The 19,938-nt window shown below is 45.8% G+C and overlaps 1 protein-coding gene across 1 annotated transcript in view; it reads left to right on the top strand.

The window, feature by feature from the left end:
* Positions 1-377: 377 nt before the first annotated feature.
* znf704 (zinc finger protein 704) overlaps positions 378-19,938 on the top strand; it is a 361,108-nt gene continuing 341,547 nt past the window's right edge. The window contains exon 1 of the mRNA XM_072467494.1: positions 378-689. Coding sequence (XP_072323595.1) covers positions 426-689 — 264 coding nt within the window. The 5' untranslated portion in view covers positions 378-425. The remainder of the gene's footprint in view (positions 690-19,938) is intronic.

Below are 19,938 nucleotides of genomic sequence, written 5' to 3' on the forward strand. Positions count from 1 at the left end.
TTTAAATTGGAGAAGCAGATCATTGTTCAACTTTTCAATTTTCCATTCAAATTGGCTATGGTTCTATTTGTTACAATTATTCGGGAATAATTTCACTCTTCACTGACATGTTCATTTGGTCCTGACTGCAGTTTTATTTTCGGTTGTCATTAAGAATCTTTGTAGTTTTAAGGTACAATGTTCAGGCAGTCATTCCACCTTTTTGCAGAAATCCACTCCTAAATTTGCAAGTTGCATTGACAGCTTTGCGAAGGCTACGAAAACAAACAACTCTGCCCGGGCGGTTTGCGGCTCGATTTGTTTTTTTGGGGGGGGGGAAATAATTCCAGTCACTTTGCTATTGCATCCGATTGCTTAAAATAGAAATAGGTCAAAGAGAGAGGGAGGGGAGGGGTGGGGAGAAGGTGGGCGAAGAAGCTCGCGCGATGCAAGCTCGCCGTTCTGCAAAGAGGTCGATTTTGGGCAGCCGGGTTTGCGCTCCGAGTCCGGCCGGGAATGGGCAGCTCATCCCCGGGGTGATCCAGGCGTTCAAGTGCCAGAGCCAGGAGTCCGGAGGGCGGTGCAACTTCTACACGGTGATGCTGGAGGACGGGACCCTGAGGGAATACCCGGAGGAGGAGATTGTGGTGGTGGTGGGACCCGGCTTCCACAACCACGGCAACAAAGTGCAGCTGAAATGCAGAGAAAAGGTGTGTTGACGTGTGTGTTTGTAATTTGTGAATTGGAAATGCGCCTGGTTTGAGTGGTCCCCTTGCTCACAGCTCATGTGCATCCCTCACGCTGTTGACCCCTTAATGAGAAGTCGAGCGGGGAGGGATTCACGGCAGCACCTCCAGACGCCGGGCATCCGCGGAGATGCAGCGACCCCCAGCCCCAAACTCCCTCTTCCTGGGACACACGAGGCTCCAAAACACAACCCTCAGGGTCATTCATTCACGTTTGCGAAGATTTACAGGACAAACCCGTCACAGATCTCAAATATTATTTTCGTGATATCCTGACCCAGCTCTCATACTAAAAACAACACAATTTTGTGTGTCTTGAACGGGTGACAACGGGTCAAAAGTAATTTTCAATCGCCCTGGATGAAATATTAGTTCAGATTTTCTCTCGGCCTCAGTCGAGGTGTAAAAGAAATAAGTGAAAGCAGCCGGCCTTTTTAGGAATTTTACCTAGGCAAAAGTGAAAAGATCACTTTTAATTGGGGCCAGGTTTGCAATGTTTTTGCCCTATTTTGGACACTTCCGTCTGTGGAGAGGTCGGGCACCCACCAAAAGCTTTCCGAGATAACGCAGTAGCCCAACTCCACACACACCAAAAAAGAGGAACACAAATAAATACTCATCGGAAATCCCAGAGAATTCGCGCCAAAAAGTCTGTGATCACCAATTTAGCAACCTGGGAGTATTATAGAACAGGCGTAATGTGTGGAGCTTGTTTACCAAGGCTGTATTTAAATGCTGCAGATTGAATAAAAGACAAACACCCTCGGGTGTGCCTGTGTTTGAGCTGATGCTTCTTCCACTGTGTCCTCAACTCCAGAAGAATGAGGAGAGAAGGGCCCAAATTAATTGAATATGCAATGACCAGCATTCCTGGTGTTTTGGCCTGCATGGACACACGCACGGAGCATGGCCCCGAACTCCGCCTCTCTGTTGTCCGTTTATACACGTTGGAGGTGGACTGTTAAAATGTTTGCTATTGCAATCAAGGAATGTTTGCGTAATCATGGAAATGAAATAGTTCCACAGGAAAATATAAAAATAGTATACATAGAACATTAATTGCATAGTGCCAGTTTAGATTAGTATTCATGAAGTGGTTGATAATATTTCCAGTTGCATTGGCATAAAAAGATGCATTTGGCATAATGTTAGCTGTCTTATGAAAATTGTTTGTGCGGCCACTGGAAATTCAAGGTACTTTTGCAAAATGTAGTTAATGTACCTTTCCTGTTTCCTGCTTAGTGATGTTTGACATCAATATTGATAATGTGTTCCCTGTATTTTAAAATATTGTATACTGTTAAATTTTAGTTTTCTGGGACCAGAATCTTAATTCTTTAATATAACTAATATTAAACATAAACATTAAGTACTAACTGAGGCTGTCATCAAAGTTCAGCCTGCCGGTGTTTTAACTCCCACTACAATACCCACACATAGCTGGGGACTTGTGCCAAAATGAAGAAAGCTGTCCTAATTAAGAGCTTCATCATAGATATCATTGAATTTACAGTGCAAAAGGAGGCCATTCAGCCCATCAAGTCTGCACCGGCTCTTGGAAAGAGCACCCTACTTAAGCCCACACCTCCACCCTATCCCCGTAACCCAGCAAACCCCATCTAACCTGAGGGCAATTTAGCATGCCAATCCACCTAACCTGCACATCTTTGGACTGTGGGAGGAAACCGGAGCACCCGGAGGAAACCCACGCTACTTGATGTATTCAGAGTCATCGCTTTCAGCTTGGGGGTTAGCAAGGCCACAGAGTGGGAGATTTAATGTCCATCTTCAAAAGTGGCTGAATAGCACCAATGATGACCAAGCTGGCTGAGTCCTGAAGGACAGAGCTATTAGATTAGGTCTCTAGCAGGTGGCGAGAGAACCAACACAAGGGAAAATCTACTTGACCCCTGCCTCACCTGTCTACCTGTTGCAGATATATCTATCAATGACAGTATTGGTAGGAGTGACCATCACTGTTCTTGTGGAATTGAAGTCCTGTCTTCACGCTGAGGACGTGCTCCATCATATTTTGTAGCATTACGACGGTGCTAAATGGGGTAGATTCGTAATAGATGTAACAACTCAAAACTGGGCATACATGGGGTGTTAAGAGCTGTCAGCAGTAGAATTGTAATTCATCCCAATTTTTAACCTAAATTAAAAGCAAAATACGGTGGATGCTGTAAATCTGAAATAAAAAACAGAAAATGCTGGAAAAACCTAGCAGATCTGGCAGCAGCTGTGGAGAGAAAAACAAAGTTAACATTGTCTGCTGCAGACCAAAATGTTAACACTGTTTCTCGCTTCACAGGTGCCACCAGACCCACTGAGTTTTTCCAGCATTTTCTGTTTTTATTTCGATTTGTAATCTCATGGCCGAGCATATCAATTTAGCATTCCCATCAAGCCAAGGACCAACCCTGATTCAATGAGGAGTGTAAAAGAGCATGTCAGGAGCAGCACCAGATTTACCTCCAACTAAAAATGAGGTGACAACCTGGTGAAGCTGCAACACGGGACTAATTGCAAGCACACTAAACAGCAAAAGCTAACCAATCCCACAAGCAACAGATTAGATGAACGCTTTACAGTCCTACTGCATCCAGTTATGACTGGTGGTGGGCAATTAAACAAAAAAAAACTGGAAGGGGAGGCTCCATGAACATCACATCCTCAATGATGGGGGGCAGCTTATCAGTGAAAAACACAAGGCTGAATAGTTTGCAACCATCCTTGACCAGAAGTTCCGAGTGGATGACCAATTCGGCCTCCTCCTGAAGACCCCAATATCACAGAAGTCAGTCATTAGCCAATTCAGTTCATTCCACGTTATAATGGGAAATGGCTGTGATCAATGGATACAGCAAGGTTGGGGCCCCAATATAATCTCAACAATAGTACTGAAGACTTGTGTTACATAACTAGCTGTGCCTCTCATCAAGCTGTTCCAATAGAGCTACAATGCTGGCATCTGCATGACAAAATAGAAAATTGTCCAGTTATGTTCTGTTCACAAATAAACAGGGCAGATCCAATTCAGTTGATTATTGTCCCATTCGTCTGTTCTCAATCATCAATAAAGTAATGGAAGATGTCATTAACAGTGCTATCACCTACTCAGAAGTAACCTGCTCACTGGTGCTCAATTTGTGATCCATCAGGACCACTCAGCCTCAGGGCTCATTACAACCTTGGCTCAAATATGGACAAAAGAGTCCTTGGTTCAGAAATGGACAAAGAAATCTCAATTCTAAAGGTGAGGTGAGTGTGACTATCCAAGAACGCAGCATTTGACCTCATCTGGCATCAAGGACACCCAGAAACATTGAAGTGAATGTGAATGAGGGAAAGCTATCCATTGATTGGCATCACAGCTCAAGAGATGGTTCTGGTTGTTGGCCAATCATCTCAATCCCAAGACATTGATGCAAGTGTTCCTCAGTAATGTCCCAGGATAAATCTCAATTGCACCATCAATACCAGAAGTGGGGATGTTTGCTGATGATTGCACTGTGTTCAGCACCATTCACAACTCCTTAGATACTGAAACAGTCCACTCCAGCATGCAATGAGAACTGGACAGCATTAAGCTTGGGCTGATAGTGGCAAGTGATCTGTACCTGTGATGAATGTAAGAAATTGTTATATATATTGTATTTTATATTTGTGGTAGTAAGGTTTTTTAAAAGTCTTGAGTTAAGGTATATATTTGTTTCAGTAACATTATTAAAGAACCTAGGCTAAGGTCCAGACTTTGTATCTGCTACATCTGCAATTCAGAGGTCATAATGATGTCATTATTAATTTAACCATTTGTTTACCGAGAGATGCCTAATGGAACAATGTTATGATTGCTGGAGATTCCCTGGAGAGTAAATAATTTGAGAGATTGTATGCAGTCCTAGCTGAGCAGATGATACAAATTCATAATGGGATACAGAAGATGTAATGAATGAGAGGAGCTAGTTCTGTCTGTAATTTTGCAGTTTGCTAGAAGTTTTATTTTCAGGTTACTTTTGAAAGGTTCTCTCTTCAAAAGTCTCTACGTAGATAAGCAAGTAAACTTGTTCTATTAACTTTATTTATAAGTGGCATTTCAACTGTATAGGGGTTGCTTGGATAGAATATTTGTAGTGAAGGGGTAAGTTTAAGTTTTTCCTTGTGTTTAAGAACTGTTTAACTGATCATTGTAAAGCTATTTTTTTAAATGTTAATGTGGTTAATTCTGTGTTTAAATTAAAGTTTGTTTTAACATAAAAGATACCAATTGGTCAGAGTCTTCACTCCTGGGGTGAAGTATCCTTTCCTCCATTTTGTGGTTGTTGTCTGGTACATTGACAAATGTTGGGGCCTGGTCCGTCACACTGAATATCTACAACAAAACAGAATTTAACCATCCTCTCCACATTCTAGTGATGGTAATGGTCGCAGCAGCAAGTCAGAATATACAAAATCAATTGGTGTATGAAATTTTCACAAGTCTATCTGGGCAGGTCAAACTGCATGGTTTTAACAACAACTTTTATAGTGCTAACAAAAGCAATTAAACTTTCTAACATAGCTGTCAAATTACACTTGTCAAATCTGCCACCATTAACATCCTAGGAGTCACCATAGCCCAGAATCTTAACTGGATCAGCCACATAAATACTGTGCCCACAGGAACAGATAAGAGCATGAATATTCTGTAGCAAGGAATTCTCCTGACTCCCCAAAGCCTGCCCACAAGGCGAGAGTCAGGAGTATGATGAAATGCTTTTCACTTGACTGGACAATTGCGGCTTCAACAGCACATGTGAACCATGATACCATCCAGGACACAGCAGTCCAGCCATCATCTTAAATCACTCTCAAATTGCACTGTGGCGCAGTGTGTACCATCCAGAAGGTACACTGTAGCAACTCATCAAGGCTTCTTTGACAGCACCTCTTAAACCTGACCTCTGTCATCTAGAAGAACGTAGGTAGCAACAGCCTGAAAACACCACCTCCTCTGAGTTTCCCTCCAAGTTACTTACCATCCTAACTTGGAAATATATAACCAGTGTTTCATCATCAGTAAGTCAAAATCCTTGAACTTGTTCCCTTCCTGTGTACCTCTATCACATAGACTGCAGCAGTTCAAAAAGGTGTAGTATAAAAGTCTGCCACATGTATGGTTAATGTGGGACTAAATACAGCCCAAATAGTGAAGTAAGAGAGCAAATGACCCGCATCCAGGGTCAGCCTAGTGTTCGACAGAGCTGTGTGTACTGTGTATCACAGAGGATTGGTGATAGCCAACCAGGTGGGGAGCAGCTGATCGGAGTGCAGAAACACTTTAAAAAGAGCAGCTATGTTAGAAAGTTTAATTGTTTTTGTTAGCACTATAAAAGTTGTTGTTAAAACCACCCACCAGTTTGACCTGCCCAGATAGACTTGTGAAAATTTCATACACCACTTGATTTTGTATATTCTGACTCGCTGCTGCAACCATTTTATTTGACCACATGGATCTGGGATACTCACCAGCTTTTTACAAGATCCTGAATACTAACTTTCTGACTGGCTGCTCATATGAACATTTTTTTTTTTACTCCTAAGAGTTTTTAAAAGGTCTTTGCACTCTTCACCTGCCTCCATTCTTTGCAACTTCCTGCTCAACCAATCTCGGGTGAGATATGACCTGAGGTACAGACTTGTGGAGTAGTAGGATTTCTGAGGCACACAGGTGAATCACAAGAGCCACTTGGCAGTACAGAGTTTTGAAATTGCATTGAAGAAATGGTATTAGAAGGCAGAAGGGCAGGATGCTGATCTTGGGTCCCCATCATGATCTGGATTTGTAAGTTAGCTGTGTAATACTTCTCCAGTGAAACGACCCACCATGGTGGGTTTCCAGCAGGCTGTTTTTGACGGTAACGACGTGACACTTTTGCTCACACAAGAATTATAATCAGTTAATTTAATTTTGCACTATGATGGATGGTAATTTAGATGAGCCTGAACTTTCAAAAGAGATTAGGCATAGTTTCATCATGGTAGAAGTTTCGCAAATGGCAACTGATACTGGATCAGTTGGTAAGTTTAAAACTGAGATTGGCAGATTTTTATTTACCCCAGATAGCTTGCTACCTTTGGCTAAGGTGTGTTATGGGCCAGGGTTTAGAAAACTCCAAAATATATCATGGAGTTCACCTGACCTACAACTGTTTACTGATTTTGGTTACGATCAACACAAGAGCCTGCCTTTCAGATGTTATTCAACAGAGTTCTTAGGTGCTTTTAATCAAAAAACAAGCTTTATTCAACAAATTCAGTTAACATTTTTATAAACACACAGTAAGAGTTTTTATCAACTATAACCATAAAGACCCCACACAGCCACAGTAATCTATGTGTAACCCTTAATGAATTTCCCCATAACTGTTCCAACTCAACAACAAAATCCAAGTAAAACCAAAAACCTCTTTTCAAAGGTGTGACCCTGCACACTGCCTTCTTACTGGTATAAGACTTGTTAGTGATACTCTGTTCCCCTTTCAAACAGCAGGTTTGAATTCTTTCCAGAAAACAATTATCTCTTTTAAGTTACCAAGTAGTCTGGAAACAGCTTTGAAAATGAAGATAGAGAAACACTTCTTTCAACATGTGCAGTTCAAAACCAGTCCAAATTCAAAGCGAAAGTAAAACCAACTCTCAGAGCCACAACCCAGCTCCGCCCACACAATGACATCACAGAAGCCATGTGATAAGACAAAAACATTTCCTAAAGGGACACTCCCATGACAGGCAGGTGCATGGAGCTGGGTCGCAGGTCAGCTGTGACCACATTGGATGGTCAGCCAGCCTTGAGGGGTTAGCTGGCCTACCCCTGTTCCTACATTCCTGTCAGGTTAAAATTACATTTTTAGATGAAATTTCACTTGAGGGGAAAAAAAATATAAAGTTAAATGAGCCACCTGCTGTCTTGCAAAGCAGCTGTATCTGGAATGGACAGGCTCTGCCAGCTGTATCTATGTACGCGTGGCTCCCACCTAATGCATTTATTTATTAATTAGAAATGAATGCCTTGTTTCCATTAGTGCATGAACACATATTAATAAGCAAATCGATATTCACTCTTTCGAAAGAAAACCCAAAAGAAAGAACACTGATGGACGATATATTTCTTGGATAAGCGATTTTTGTGAAAATGATTTGATATTTCGCATGGTGGTTTGGATGTATTGGTGAGAGGGAAGTTCAACATTGAAAGTAACAGGGAATACAACCCCAACCACTGTGTATGCGCATTTTATTTCTATTTTCACAGTGACATGTTTCATGGCGTGGGAGTATTTCATCTTGGGGAGGTAGGACATTTCATTAGTATATTTAAATCAAGCCTGAAATAAATTTAATAGAAGCCCCATCTGCCCTATCAGATGACTTACTGTCGGGTGGATGGAGGGCCTAAAGATGATGGCTTATCAATGGCATCACGCCTGCTGGAACCTATTGAACCAGTCTTCTCCATGCTGCTGTACAGTGGTTCATAGAGAGGTGTTTCGCGAAGCTAGAGGAATTGCAAGAGATGTTTGAGTTGCCATGGGGAGTGAATTCAGATATTTTCAGGTCCGAGATTTTGCTTGTAAGGAGTTGCCCTCGTTCCCCCAGCTGCCAAAGCATAAGCTGTTGGATAAGTTGCTAACTCAGAATGAGCTGGGAGGGGTGGGTGGATTGGTGACATGTATGGGTGGTTTGTGGAGACGGTGAAGGCGCCAGTGGCGGAGATGAGGCAGAAATGGGAGGAGAAATTAGGGATTGAGATGGGGGGGGGGGGGGGGGGAGTGAAATTATGCACCAGATAAACTTGACCTCATCCTGTGCTAGGATGAGCTTCATACAGTTTAAGGTGGTGCATGGGGCCCATATGACTTGGGCCGGTATGAGTATTTTTTCCCAGAGGTGGAGAATGTATGCATGAGATATGGGAGAGGGCTATCGTATTCATGCTCATATGTTTTGGGCGTGCGCAAAGTTGGAGGTTTCTGGGCAGCGGTTTTTGAGACTCTGTCAGAGATAGTGGGGGTGAGGGTGTTGCTGTGCCCTTTGGTGGCAATCTTTGGTGTTTCGGACCTGCTAGAGCTGCTGGAAGGGTGGGGGGACCGATGCCGTGGCCTTTGCCTCTCTGATGGCCAAGCGGCAAATCCTACGGAGTTTGGAGGTCAGTGGTGCCACCAGGGGTCTGGGCGTGGCTGGGGGATTCGTATGAATTTCTCTGAGGGTCGGAAGGGGCTTCTCGGTGGTTTAAGAGAGAAAGAAAAAGGAAAAATTGACAAACTTTTTGGAACGTGTTTATATTTGGTTGTTGTTTGTGTATGCTATTGATTGTGTTTGAAATAAAATATATATTTTTTTAAATGCTTCGGCCCGGTACAGGCCTGTCAATGCACCAAGCACCCATGTGTGCATCCTCATCGGTCTGTTGGGTAAAATGTTTAATGGCAGCAGTGATGCATGCAGTAGGAAGTAATTTTAATGGCTTTGCATATAATTAATACTCATTAGCCACAAATTGTGATTAGGTTGGCAGTTCATAGGGTTCAGATACCCGGCTGGTTAAAGCTGACAGTGCCAGTTGTAACTGACAGCCACCACTCTGAGATTTTGATGGTAAAGGGGAGAGAGGCTGAGAAGCATTGTGGGGGAGGTTGAGGGTCGCACTGTGGAGACCAAGGGTGATCCTGGGGCCCTGGAATGAGCTGAGTGTGGAAGAGGCCATTTGTTTGCAGGCACAATGTTTTATTGGAAGATCAGGTCGCCATTGGATACCCGCCCTTGCCAGGATTCTGACCTGTGCTGAACTTTTGGAGACAAAATGAGTCCCATTCACCCAGTGAGTTCGGTGACTTCCTAGCCTCGCCCTATACTTGGCTAGGCCCTTTGCCTCCACCATGTTTGTCCATTGGCTGTCGCATAATCGCAGTCGGCCAGAATTTTCCACTGCGAGCAAAGTGCCGCCTGCTTGTGGGTCAGCATTTTGCACCTGGGACAACATCAATTCTGTCCCTAAACCCTGTTGCAGAAGGCCCCAAAACTTTGTTTTTCTCTTCACAGATGCTGCCTGACCTGTTAGGTATTTCCAGAATTTATCCTTTCCCTCTGTCCTGACTGCGGCCACCTCATGCCCACTGATTCCGACTCTAAGGCACACGCAGTGCCAGTCTCAGAGCTGGTGGCTGGTAGTGTCAGTTCAAATGACTTTAGAAGTCCGGTGCAGCTCTCTCCCTTGGATATCTGAATGTATAAAATTGGAAGAGGGGCATTGGAGTTGGGGAGTGGGGTGTAGCATGCCATCTGTAGCATGCACTTCATACCAGGTGGTAGGATGAGTTGGGAAGGGGCGTTGACAAGAACATGCCATCATCCTGAATTCTCAGATTCTCTGTGTTGTGTTGCAGAAGGTCCCATGATGAGGAGAATCATCCGCTCTGTCGCGTTCAGGAGACTAAGGCCTGGGCACTGTAGATTCTCTGCTTCCTTCTTGTATTTTGTGCATCCTTGTTCTGAGAGAGAGCAGAATGTCAGCATGTAACACTGTGTTTGGTTGATGCGCCGACCATAGGTGAATACCTGGAGGTATGTAGTGGCAGCGAGAAATGGGTAGGAGGCTAGCATCATTGGAAAGTGTGAGGGTTTGGTAGCGTATGTTACTGTTGGGCGTCAGTCTCGAGCCTCAGGCGTGCTGCTGGGTGAGAGATAGGGATGTGGTATGTTGAGCAACACAAGAGGTTGGCAGTACTAAGTGGAGGTACCAGGTGAAAATGCATTCATCAGTTGTGTGAGGTCATTAAACCTCTTCCGACACTGCTGCCTGGTCGTCAGGGCCAGACTGTTGCCTGCAGATATTACTAAACTGGTTGTTGAAAGGATTGGTTACACTGAAGGATGCAGTTGGGAATTATAGATGGAGTTAGATAAAATTAGCAAATAGATACAATGTTGCCAGCTGAAGTTTAATGCAGACAATTGCTCTACTTTGGAAGGCAAAACTGATGCAATATATACATAATGGGTTATACAGAAGTATCTTAAGTGAAATTGAAAATAATCTGGGATTGGTAGTGGTGTTGACATCTCATGTCAAATTGCATTCAAGTAGCAATAAACAAATGGAATATTGAATGATATTGTGAAGGAAGATCAAAAACTTTAACTGTCACTGTACACCCCTTGGCTTGTAGCTTGAATATTGTGCTCTGTTTTGGCTATCAACATCAAGGAAAATTTCAAGCCTTGAAGGCTGTTCTGAGTAGGGCCAGGAGATGGATCTCTGGCTATAATTAATTGATCTACAAGGGAATGTGAAAGATAAGGCGAAACCAGAGCGTTACGCAGACTGTCAATATATCAGAACAGGGGCACAGAGTGAAGCTGGTGAAATTAACAATTTAGGGCAGTTACCAGGAAGAAATTCTCCATGTAGTTTTTTCAGAAGTTGGGATATCTTCCCAGTTATGGTAGTGGAGGGGAACCTTAAAATTATTCAGGATACTGTTTAAATTCGATTCAGAGGGGGAAGGAGGTGCTGCTTTTCATATCTTTATTCAGCCTCCAAGAGCTGGTGAATTTTCAAAAGCATCAATTGATGCATAGGTAGGTGATTGATTAGTTCTTGAGTTTTAAGACCGTATCCCTTTAAACAGGGCATAGCTTAAACCATGGGTGGCACAATGGCACAGCGGTCAGCTCTGCTGCAGGGACCCAGGTTCAATTCCGACCTTGGATGACTGAGTGGAGTTTGCATTTTCTCCCATGTCTGTGAGTTTCCTCCGGGTGCTCCAGTTTCCTCCCACAGTCCAAAGATGTTCAGGTTAGGTGGATTGGCCATGCTAAATTGCTGCTAAATATCCAAAGGTTAGATGGGGTTACAGGGAAAGGGTGGGGATTGGATCTGTGTAGGGTGGTCTTTCAAATGGTCGGTGCAGACTTGATGGGCCGAATGGCCTCCTACCGTGTAGGGATTCCATAATAATGTTATTCTATAATAAGGATCTAGAACTGGGGAGATATAAATATTACACTAAATTTATAGCTTAACCAGTTAAACTACTTGACATAACTAAAGAAAAAAGTTCTAATATTTCTAAACTTGAAACATCCTAAGACACAAGGAAGGTGGCTCGGCAACTTAGCATGAGGGCACTGGTGGACACCAGTATGATCCACGGTTACTACATCTGCAGTAAGTATCTGCAGCTTGAGGAACTTGATGAGTTGGAGTCCAAGCTTTAGAAGCTGTGATGCACCATGGAGGGCGAAAGTTACCTATTTGTCCCAGGAGGTAGACACAATCCTTGGACTATACTTTGGATTTGCTACACGGTCACGGGAAGGAGGGTGTGACTCCGAGTGGAAGAAGGTATGACGATCCAGTAGTTGGCCATGGAGAAGCCTCAGCCATTTTGTTGTCCAACAGGTTTGAGGTTCTTGCAGCTTTTGCAGACAAGAGCACAGATTACAGGGTGGATGAGGAAACTGACCACAGCACTGATACAGTGAGCTAGTCAAGTCGTGGGGATAAAAAGAAATATAGTTGCAGTTGGGGCAGTATAGGTAGAGGGGTAGATACTGTTCTGCAGTCAAGAATGTAATCCCGGACTTCCGGGTGCGGCGATGACCAGCTGAGTCGCACGTTTCGGCAGCTCCCTGTGAAACGGACTTTTGGGCTCTTGATAGGAGCCCCAACGGCAATTTTAACGGCTGAAAACACCGTGCGGTAAACCAGAAGGGTGTTCCCCCTGGACACGGATGGAAAAAGGAGAGGAAAGTGGCCGGATTGCAGCGGATCCTTTGGAACAACGGCAAGGAAGGCAAGCAGAAACCAAGATGGCGTCGGAAGGTGGCAGTTTCATATGGGGCCCTGAACAACAAGAGTTTTTGAAACGCTGCGTGGAGGAGATAAAAAAGGAAATGAAGAAAGAGTTGTTGGCCCCGATATTACAGGCGATTGAAGGGCTGAAAGAGGAACAAAAGACCCAGGAGCAGGAGCTTCGGGTCGTGAAGGCGAAAGCAGCAGAGAATGAAAACGACATACAGGGCCTGGTGGTGAAGTCGGAGATACAGGAGGCACACCAGAAACGATCTGTGGAGAGGTTGGAGGCACTGGAAAATAACGCAAGGAGGAACAACTTGAGGATTCTTGGCCTTCCTGAAGGTGTGGAGGGGGCGGACGTCGGGGCATATGTGAGCACGATGCTGCACTCGTTAATGGGAGTGGAGGCCCCGACGGGTCCGTTGGAGGTGGAGGGAGCATACCGAGTTATGGTGCGAGGACCGAGAGCAGGAGAAGCTCCCAGAGCCATAGTGGTGAGATTTCTCCGTTTTAAGGATAGAGAAATGGTCCTTAGATGGGCGAAGAAAACTCGGTGTAGTAAATGGGAGAACGCGGTGATCCGCGTCTATCAAGATTGGAGTGCGGAGGTGGCAAGAAGGAGGGCGAGCTTTAATCGGGCCAAAGCGGTACTTCACAAAAAAAAGATAAAGTTTGGAATGCTGCAACCGGCAAGACTGTGGGTCACATATCAAGGGAGGCACCACTACTTTGAGACGGCGGATGAAGCGTGGACTTTTATTGTAGAAGAAAAATTGGAATGATTGGACTACGAAAATGAACGTTTGGACAAAGTGGTGGGACGAGTGGGGGGGGGGGGGGGGGGGGGGGGGCGAAGAGGGATTGTATGATTAATCCTGCGGTATGGTAACTTTTCTTTCTCCCACAGGTGGTGATGGGGGGAGGTGGGGAGGGAGAGGAGATGGGGCGTTGGCCATGGGAGGCGGGGCCGAGGGAGAGGCGCGGGCTTGGTTCCCGCGCTATGATAATTATGGCGGGAATAGAGAAGCAGGAAGGAGGGGGCGCCGCACGGGGCGAGCCGTGATCACGGGGGGAAGCCGAGGTCAGCCAGAGTTTGCTGACTTCTGGGAGCAACATGGGGGGAGTAATTACGCTAGCGGGGGGTCTAGCGGGGGGGGGGAGGGGGGAATTACTGGGTTGCTGCTGCTGGGGAAAGGGGGGAGTGGGTGCGGGAAAGGATGGGCGGGGGGGCACCGTCTGGGAGAAATACAGCCGCGTGGGAACTGGGCGAGAAGCTGGAAAAAGATGATGGCTAACCGGCAAGGGGGTGGGGGGTGGGAAGCCCCCCAACTCGGCTGATCACGTGGAACGTGAGGGGGCTTAACGGGCCGATAAAGAGGGCACGAGTACTCGCACACCTTAAGAAACTTAAAGCAGATGTGGTCATGTTACAGGAAACGCACCTGAAACTGATAGATCAGGTTAGGTTGCGCAAAGGATGGGTAGGGCAGGTGTTCCATTCGGGGCTGGATGCGAAAAACAGGGGGGTGGCTATATTAGTGGGGAAGCGGGTAATGTTCGAGGCAAAGACTATAGTGGCGGATAACGGGGGCAGATACGTGATGGTGAGTGGCAAATTACAGGGAGAGATGGTGGTGTTGGTAAACGTGTATGCCCCGAATTGGGACGATGCCAATTTTATGAGGCGAATGCTAGGACGCATCCCAGACCTAGAGACCGGAAAGCTGATAATGGGGGGAGACTTTAACACGGTGTTGGAACCAAGGCTGGATAGGTCGAAGTCCAGGACTGGTAGGAGGCCGGCAGCAGCCAAGGTGCTTAAGGATTTTATGGAGCAGATGGGAGGGGTGGACCCGTGGAGATTCAGTAGACCTAGGAGTAAGGAGTTCTCGTTTTTCTCCTATGTCCATAAAGTCTATTCACGCATAGACTTTTTTGTGTTGGGTAGGGCATTGATCCCGAGGGTGAGGGGAACGGAATATACGGCTATAGCCATTTCGGATCATGCCCCACACTGGGTAGACTTGGAGATAGGGGAGGAAACAAGAGGGCGTCCACCCTGGAGAATGGATATGGGACTAATGGCGGATGAGGGGGTGTGCTTAAGGGTGAGGGGATGCATTGAAAAGTACTTGGAACTCAATGACAATGGGGAGGTTCAGGTGGGAGTGGTCTGGGAGGCGTTGAAGGCGGTGGTTAGGGGGGAGCTGATATCAATAAGGACACATAAAGGGAAGCAGGAGAGTAAGGAACGGGAGCGGTTGTTGCAAGAACTTTTGAGGGTGGACAGACAGTATGCGGAAGCACCGGAGGAGGGACTGTATAGGGAAAGGCAAAGGCTGCAGGTGGAATTTGACTTGCTGACCACAGGCACTGCAGAGGCACAATGGAGGAAGGCGCAGGGTGTACAGTATGAATATGGAGAGAAGGCGAGCAGATTGCTGGCACACCAATTGAGGAAAAGGGGAGCAGCGAGGGAAATAGGGGGGGTGAGAGACGAAGATGGAGAGACGGAGCGGGGAGCGGAGAGAGTGAATGAAGTGTTTAAGACATTTTATAAAAAATTGTATGAAGCTCAACCCCCGGATGGGAGGGAGAGAATGATGGAGTTTTTGGATCGGCTGGAAATTCCCAAGGTGGAAGAGCAGGAAAGGATGGGATTGGGAGCACAGATCACGGTAGAAGAAGTGGTGAAAGGAATTAGGAACATGCAGACGGGAAAGGCCCCGGGACCGGACGGATTCCCAGTTGAATTTTACAGAAAATATTTGGACTTGCTCGCCCCGCTACTGACGAGGACCTTCAACGAGGCAAAGGAAAGGGGACAACTGCCCCCGACTATGTCAGAAGCAACGATATCGCTTCTTTTAAAGAAGGAAAAGGATCCGCTACAATGCGGGTCCTACAGACCAATCTCCCTCCTCAATGTAGATGCCAAGGTCTTGGCCAAGGTAATGGCAATGAGAATAGAGGAATGTGTCCCGGGGGTGGTTCATGAGGACCAAACTGGGTTTGTGAAGGGGAGACAGCTGAACACGAACATACGGAGGTTGTTAGGGGTAATGATGATGGCCCCACCAGAGGGTGAAACGGAGATAGTAGTGGCGATGGATGCCGAGAAAGCATTTGATAGAGTGGAGTGGGATTATCTGTGGGAGGTGTTGAGGAGATTTGGGTTCGGAGAGGGGTATGTTAGATGGGTGCAGCTGTTGTATAGGGCCCCAGTGGCGAGTGTGGTCACGAATGGACGGGGATCGGCATATTTTCGGCTCCATAGAGGGACAAGGCAGGGATGTCCTCTGTCCCCATTACTGTTTGCACTGGCGATTGAGCCCCTGGCGATAGCGCTGAGAGGTTCCAAGGGATGGAGGGGAATACTTAGGGGAGGAGAAGAACACCGGGTATCTTTATATGCGGATGATCTGCTACTATATGTGGCGGATCCAGCGGAGGGGATGCCAGAAATAATGCGGATACTTGGGGAGTTTGGGGATTTTTCAGGGTATAAATTGAACATGGGAAAGAGTGAGCTGTTTGTGGTGCATCCAGGGGAGCAGAGTAGAGAAATAGAAGACCTACCGTTGAGGAAGGTAACAAGAGACTTTCGTTACCTGGGGATCCAGATAGCTAAGAATTGGGGCACATTGCACAGGCTAAATTTGACGCGGTTGGTGGAACAGATGGAGGAAGATTTCAAGAGATGGGATATGGTAGCATTGTCAATGGCAGGGAGGGTGCAGGCAGTTAAGATGGTGGTCCTCCCGAGATTCCTTTTTGTGTTTCAGTGTCTCCCGGTGGCGATCACGAAGGCTTTTTTCAAAAGGATAGAAAAGAGTATCATGGGTTTTGTTTGGGCCGGGAAGACTCCGAGAGTGAGGAAGGGATTCTTACAGCGTAGTAGGGATAGGGGGGGGCTGGCACTACCGAGCCTAAGTGAGTATTATTGGGCCGCTAATATTTCAATGGTGAGTAAGTGGATGGGAGAGGAGGAAGGAGCGGCGTGGAAGAGATTAGAGAGGGCGTCCTGTAGGGGGTCCAGCCTGCAGGCTATGGTGACAGCCCCATTGCCGTTCTCACCAAGGAACTATACCACGAGTCCGGTGGTGGTAGCTACACTGAAGATTTGGGGACAGTGGAGACGACATAGGGGAAAGACCGGAGCACTGGGGGGGTCCCCGATAAGAAACAACCATAGGTTTGCCCCGGGGGGAATGGATGGGGGATATGGAATGTGGCAAAGAGCAGGTATAACGCAATTGAAAGATCTATTTGTGGATGGGAAGTTTGCGAGTCTGGGAGCGCTGACCGAGAAATATGGGTTGCCCCAAGGGAATGCATTCAGGTACATGCAATTGAGGGCTTTTGCGAGGCAGCAGGTGAGGGAATTCCCGCAGCTCCCGACACAAGAGGTGCAGGACAGAGTCATCTCAAAGAAATGGGTGGGGGACGGTAAGGTGTCGGATATATATAGGGAAATGAGAGACGAAGGGGAGACTATGATGGACGAACTAAAAGGGAAATGGGAAGAAGAGCTAGGGGAGGAGATTGAGGAGGGGATGTGGGCAGATGCCCTAAACAGGGTAAACTCGTCGTCCTCGTGCGCCAGGCTAAGCCTGATTCAGTTTAAGGTATTACACAGGGCACATATGACTGGAACACGGCTCAGTAAATTTTTTGGGGTGGAGGATAGGTGTGCGAGGTGCTCGAGAAGCCCAGCGAATCATACCCATATGTTTTGGTCATGCCCGGCACTACTGGGGTTTTGGATGGGGGTGACAAAGGTGCTTTCGAAAGTAGTAGGAGTCCGGGTCGAACCAAGCTGGGGGTTGGCTATATTTGGGGTTGCACAAGAGCCGGGAGTGCAGGAAGCGAAAGAGGCCGATGTTTTGGCCTTTGCGTCCCTAGTAGCCCGGCGCAGAATATTGCTAATGTGGAAAGAAGCCAAGCCCCCGGGGGTGGAGACCTGGATAAATGATATGGCGGGGTTCATAAAGTTAGAGCGGATTAAGTTCGTCCTAAGGGGGTCGGCTCAAGGGTTTACTAGGCGGTGGCAACCGTTCGTCGAATATCTTGCGGAAAGATAGATAGGGGAGAACAAAGAAGGCAGCAGCAGCGGCCCAGGACTTTGGGGGGGGGGGGGGGGGGGGGGAGGGATGGGGGGGGGATGGGGGGGGGGGGGTGGCCTGAGACAAGGCAGTTGCCAATTAGGGCTAGTTTTTATTTTTTGTTATTTAATATTTATTTATTTGTTGTTGTTTTTGTTTAAATTTAAAAAAGGTCATTATTATCTGTATTGTTACAATGTTGTGTAAAGGATGCACAATGTACTGTGTTGGTTGACCAAAAATTTTCAATAAAATATTACTTAAAAAAAAAGAATGTAATCCCGAAGGCTTAGTTGCATGACCGATGGCAAGTTTAAGGACATCCCCTCACGGCTGAAAAGGAACCTGGAGTGGGAGGGCAAGAATGCAGTTATCGACATGGGAGGGACTAAGAAATAGGTTGTGCAGAGCGAATATGAGCAGCAAAGGACTAAATTAAAAAGCAGAACTACGGGAAGCACGGTGGCGCAGTGAGTAGCACTGCTGCCTCATGGCGCCGAGGTCCCAGGTTCGATCCCGGCTCTGGGTCACTGTCCGTGTGGAGTTTACAATTCTCCCCGTGTTTGCGTGGGTTTTGTCCCCACAACTCAAAGATGTGCAGGGTAGGTGAATTGGCCACGCTAAATTGCCCCTTAATTGGAAAAAGAATGAATTGGGTACTCTAAATTTATTTTTAAAAAGCAGAACTGCAAAGATAAGCATCTCTGCATTACTACCTGAGACATGAGCAAATTGCCATAGGGCAGCTAAGATTGGAGAGATGAATGCATGGCTCAAAGATGTGTGGGAGAGATCGAGTTTCTTTCACCGGGCACTGGCCCCAGTACTGGGAAAAGAGGGCGCTGTCCCGTTGGGATGGTCTTCATCGAAACTCTGCTGGGACTAGTTTCCAAGTGAGTCGGATACCTAGGGCTGTAGAAAGGGTTTTACAATGATCGTTGCAGGGGCAGAAAGGACCCGGGTTCGATCCTGGCCTGGCTCAGGTCACTGTCTGTGTGGAGTTTGCTCATTCTCCCGTGTCTGCGTGGGTCTCACCCCCACAACCCAAAGATGTGCAGGGTAGGTGAATTACCCAAGCACAATTGCCCCTTAATTGGAAAAAAAAAAGAATTGGGTACTCTTAAATTTATTTTTTAAGAAAGAAGTAAGTCATTGGGGGTAAGGTTTACATGAGGAGAGATTTGGAAAGTTTAACAAAAAAGGACACGGCAACAGTGCAGGATAATGATAGGGGTAATGGTAACCAGAGTGCGAAAGGGAGGGTCCAAGCGTACAAACATTAGAGTGCACTACCAAATTTGGTCAGAATAGGTAAAGATAATTTTAAACTAATAGAGGGTGAGGATGGTTTAGGGAAAGAAACACTTAGAAATCCAAAGATAAAGATTCAGGCATTAGAAAAGCATACCAGTGTGGGTAAAAACAAACTGAATGGGACAGGAAGAGAGCTTAATGGTAGCAATGCATCAGTGAGTAAGGTCCATGTAGAAAGAGTCCATGTAGGGTCCATGTAGTAAAATAAAAATTGAAGTGACGTTATCTGAATGTGCAGAACATTTGCAATAAGATAGATGAACTAGTGGCACATTGTAGAAAAGTGGTTTTCATCTAATCATCATTATAGAATATTGGTTACAAGGTGACCAAGGTTGGAAAATAACACTCCTAAGTTTCAACACTTCAAAAAGACAGGGGTAATGGAAAGGAGAAGATATAGCCCGGATAGTAAAGCGTGATATAAGGACATTGGTAAAAAAGGATCTTGGCTGAGAAAATCAGGAAGTAAAATCTATATGGGCGGAGATTAGGAATAGCAAGGGCCAGAAAATCGTGGGAGTATTTTAGAGGCCCCTAACAGAATATTAAACAATAAATTATTGGATAAATTAGTAATGTCATAGTAAAAGATCTATTAGAAATGAAGTCATAGAATTTTACAGCACAGAAAGAGACCCTTCGGGCCGTCGTGTCTGCGCCAGCCATTAAGTGAGATCATAATACAATTGAATCCCACATTAAGTTTGAAAAGTAACATACTCCGGTCATATACATGAATCTTAAACTTAGACCTGTGTAATTGTCTTTGGTTGAGGGGAGAGCTGGCTAAGGTTGATTAGTTAAATAGATTAAAAGATTTGGCAGTAAAGAACAAGTAAAGAACAATGAGAAATATTTAAAGAAACAATTCATTGGATTGGATTTGGTTTTGGTTTATTGTCACGTTTTCCGAAGTACAGTGAAAAGTATTGTTTTGCATACAGTCCAG

The sequence above is a fragment of the Scyliorhinus torazame genome, chromosome 11 (assembly GCF_047496885.1).
Source record: "Scyliorhinus torazame isolate Kashiwa2021f chromosome 11, sScyTor2.1, whole genome shotgun sequence".
Lineage (NCBI taxonomy): Eukaryota > Metazoa > Chordata > Chondrichthyes > Carcharhiniformes > Scyliorhinidae > Scyliorhinus > Scyliorhinus torazame.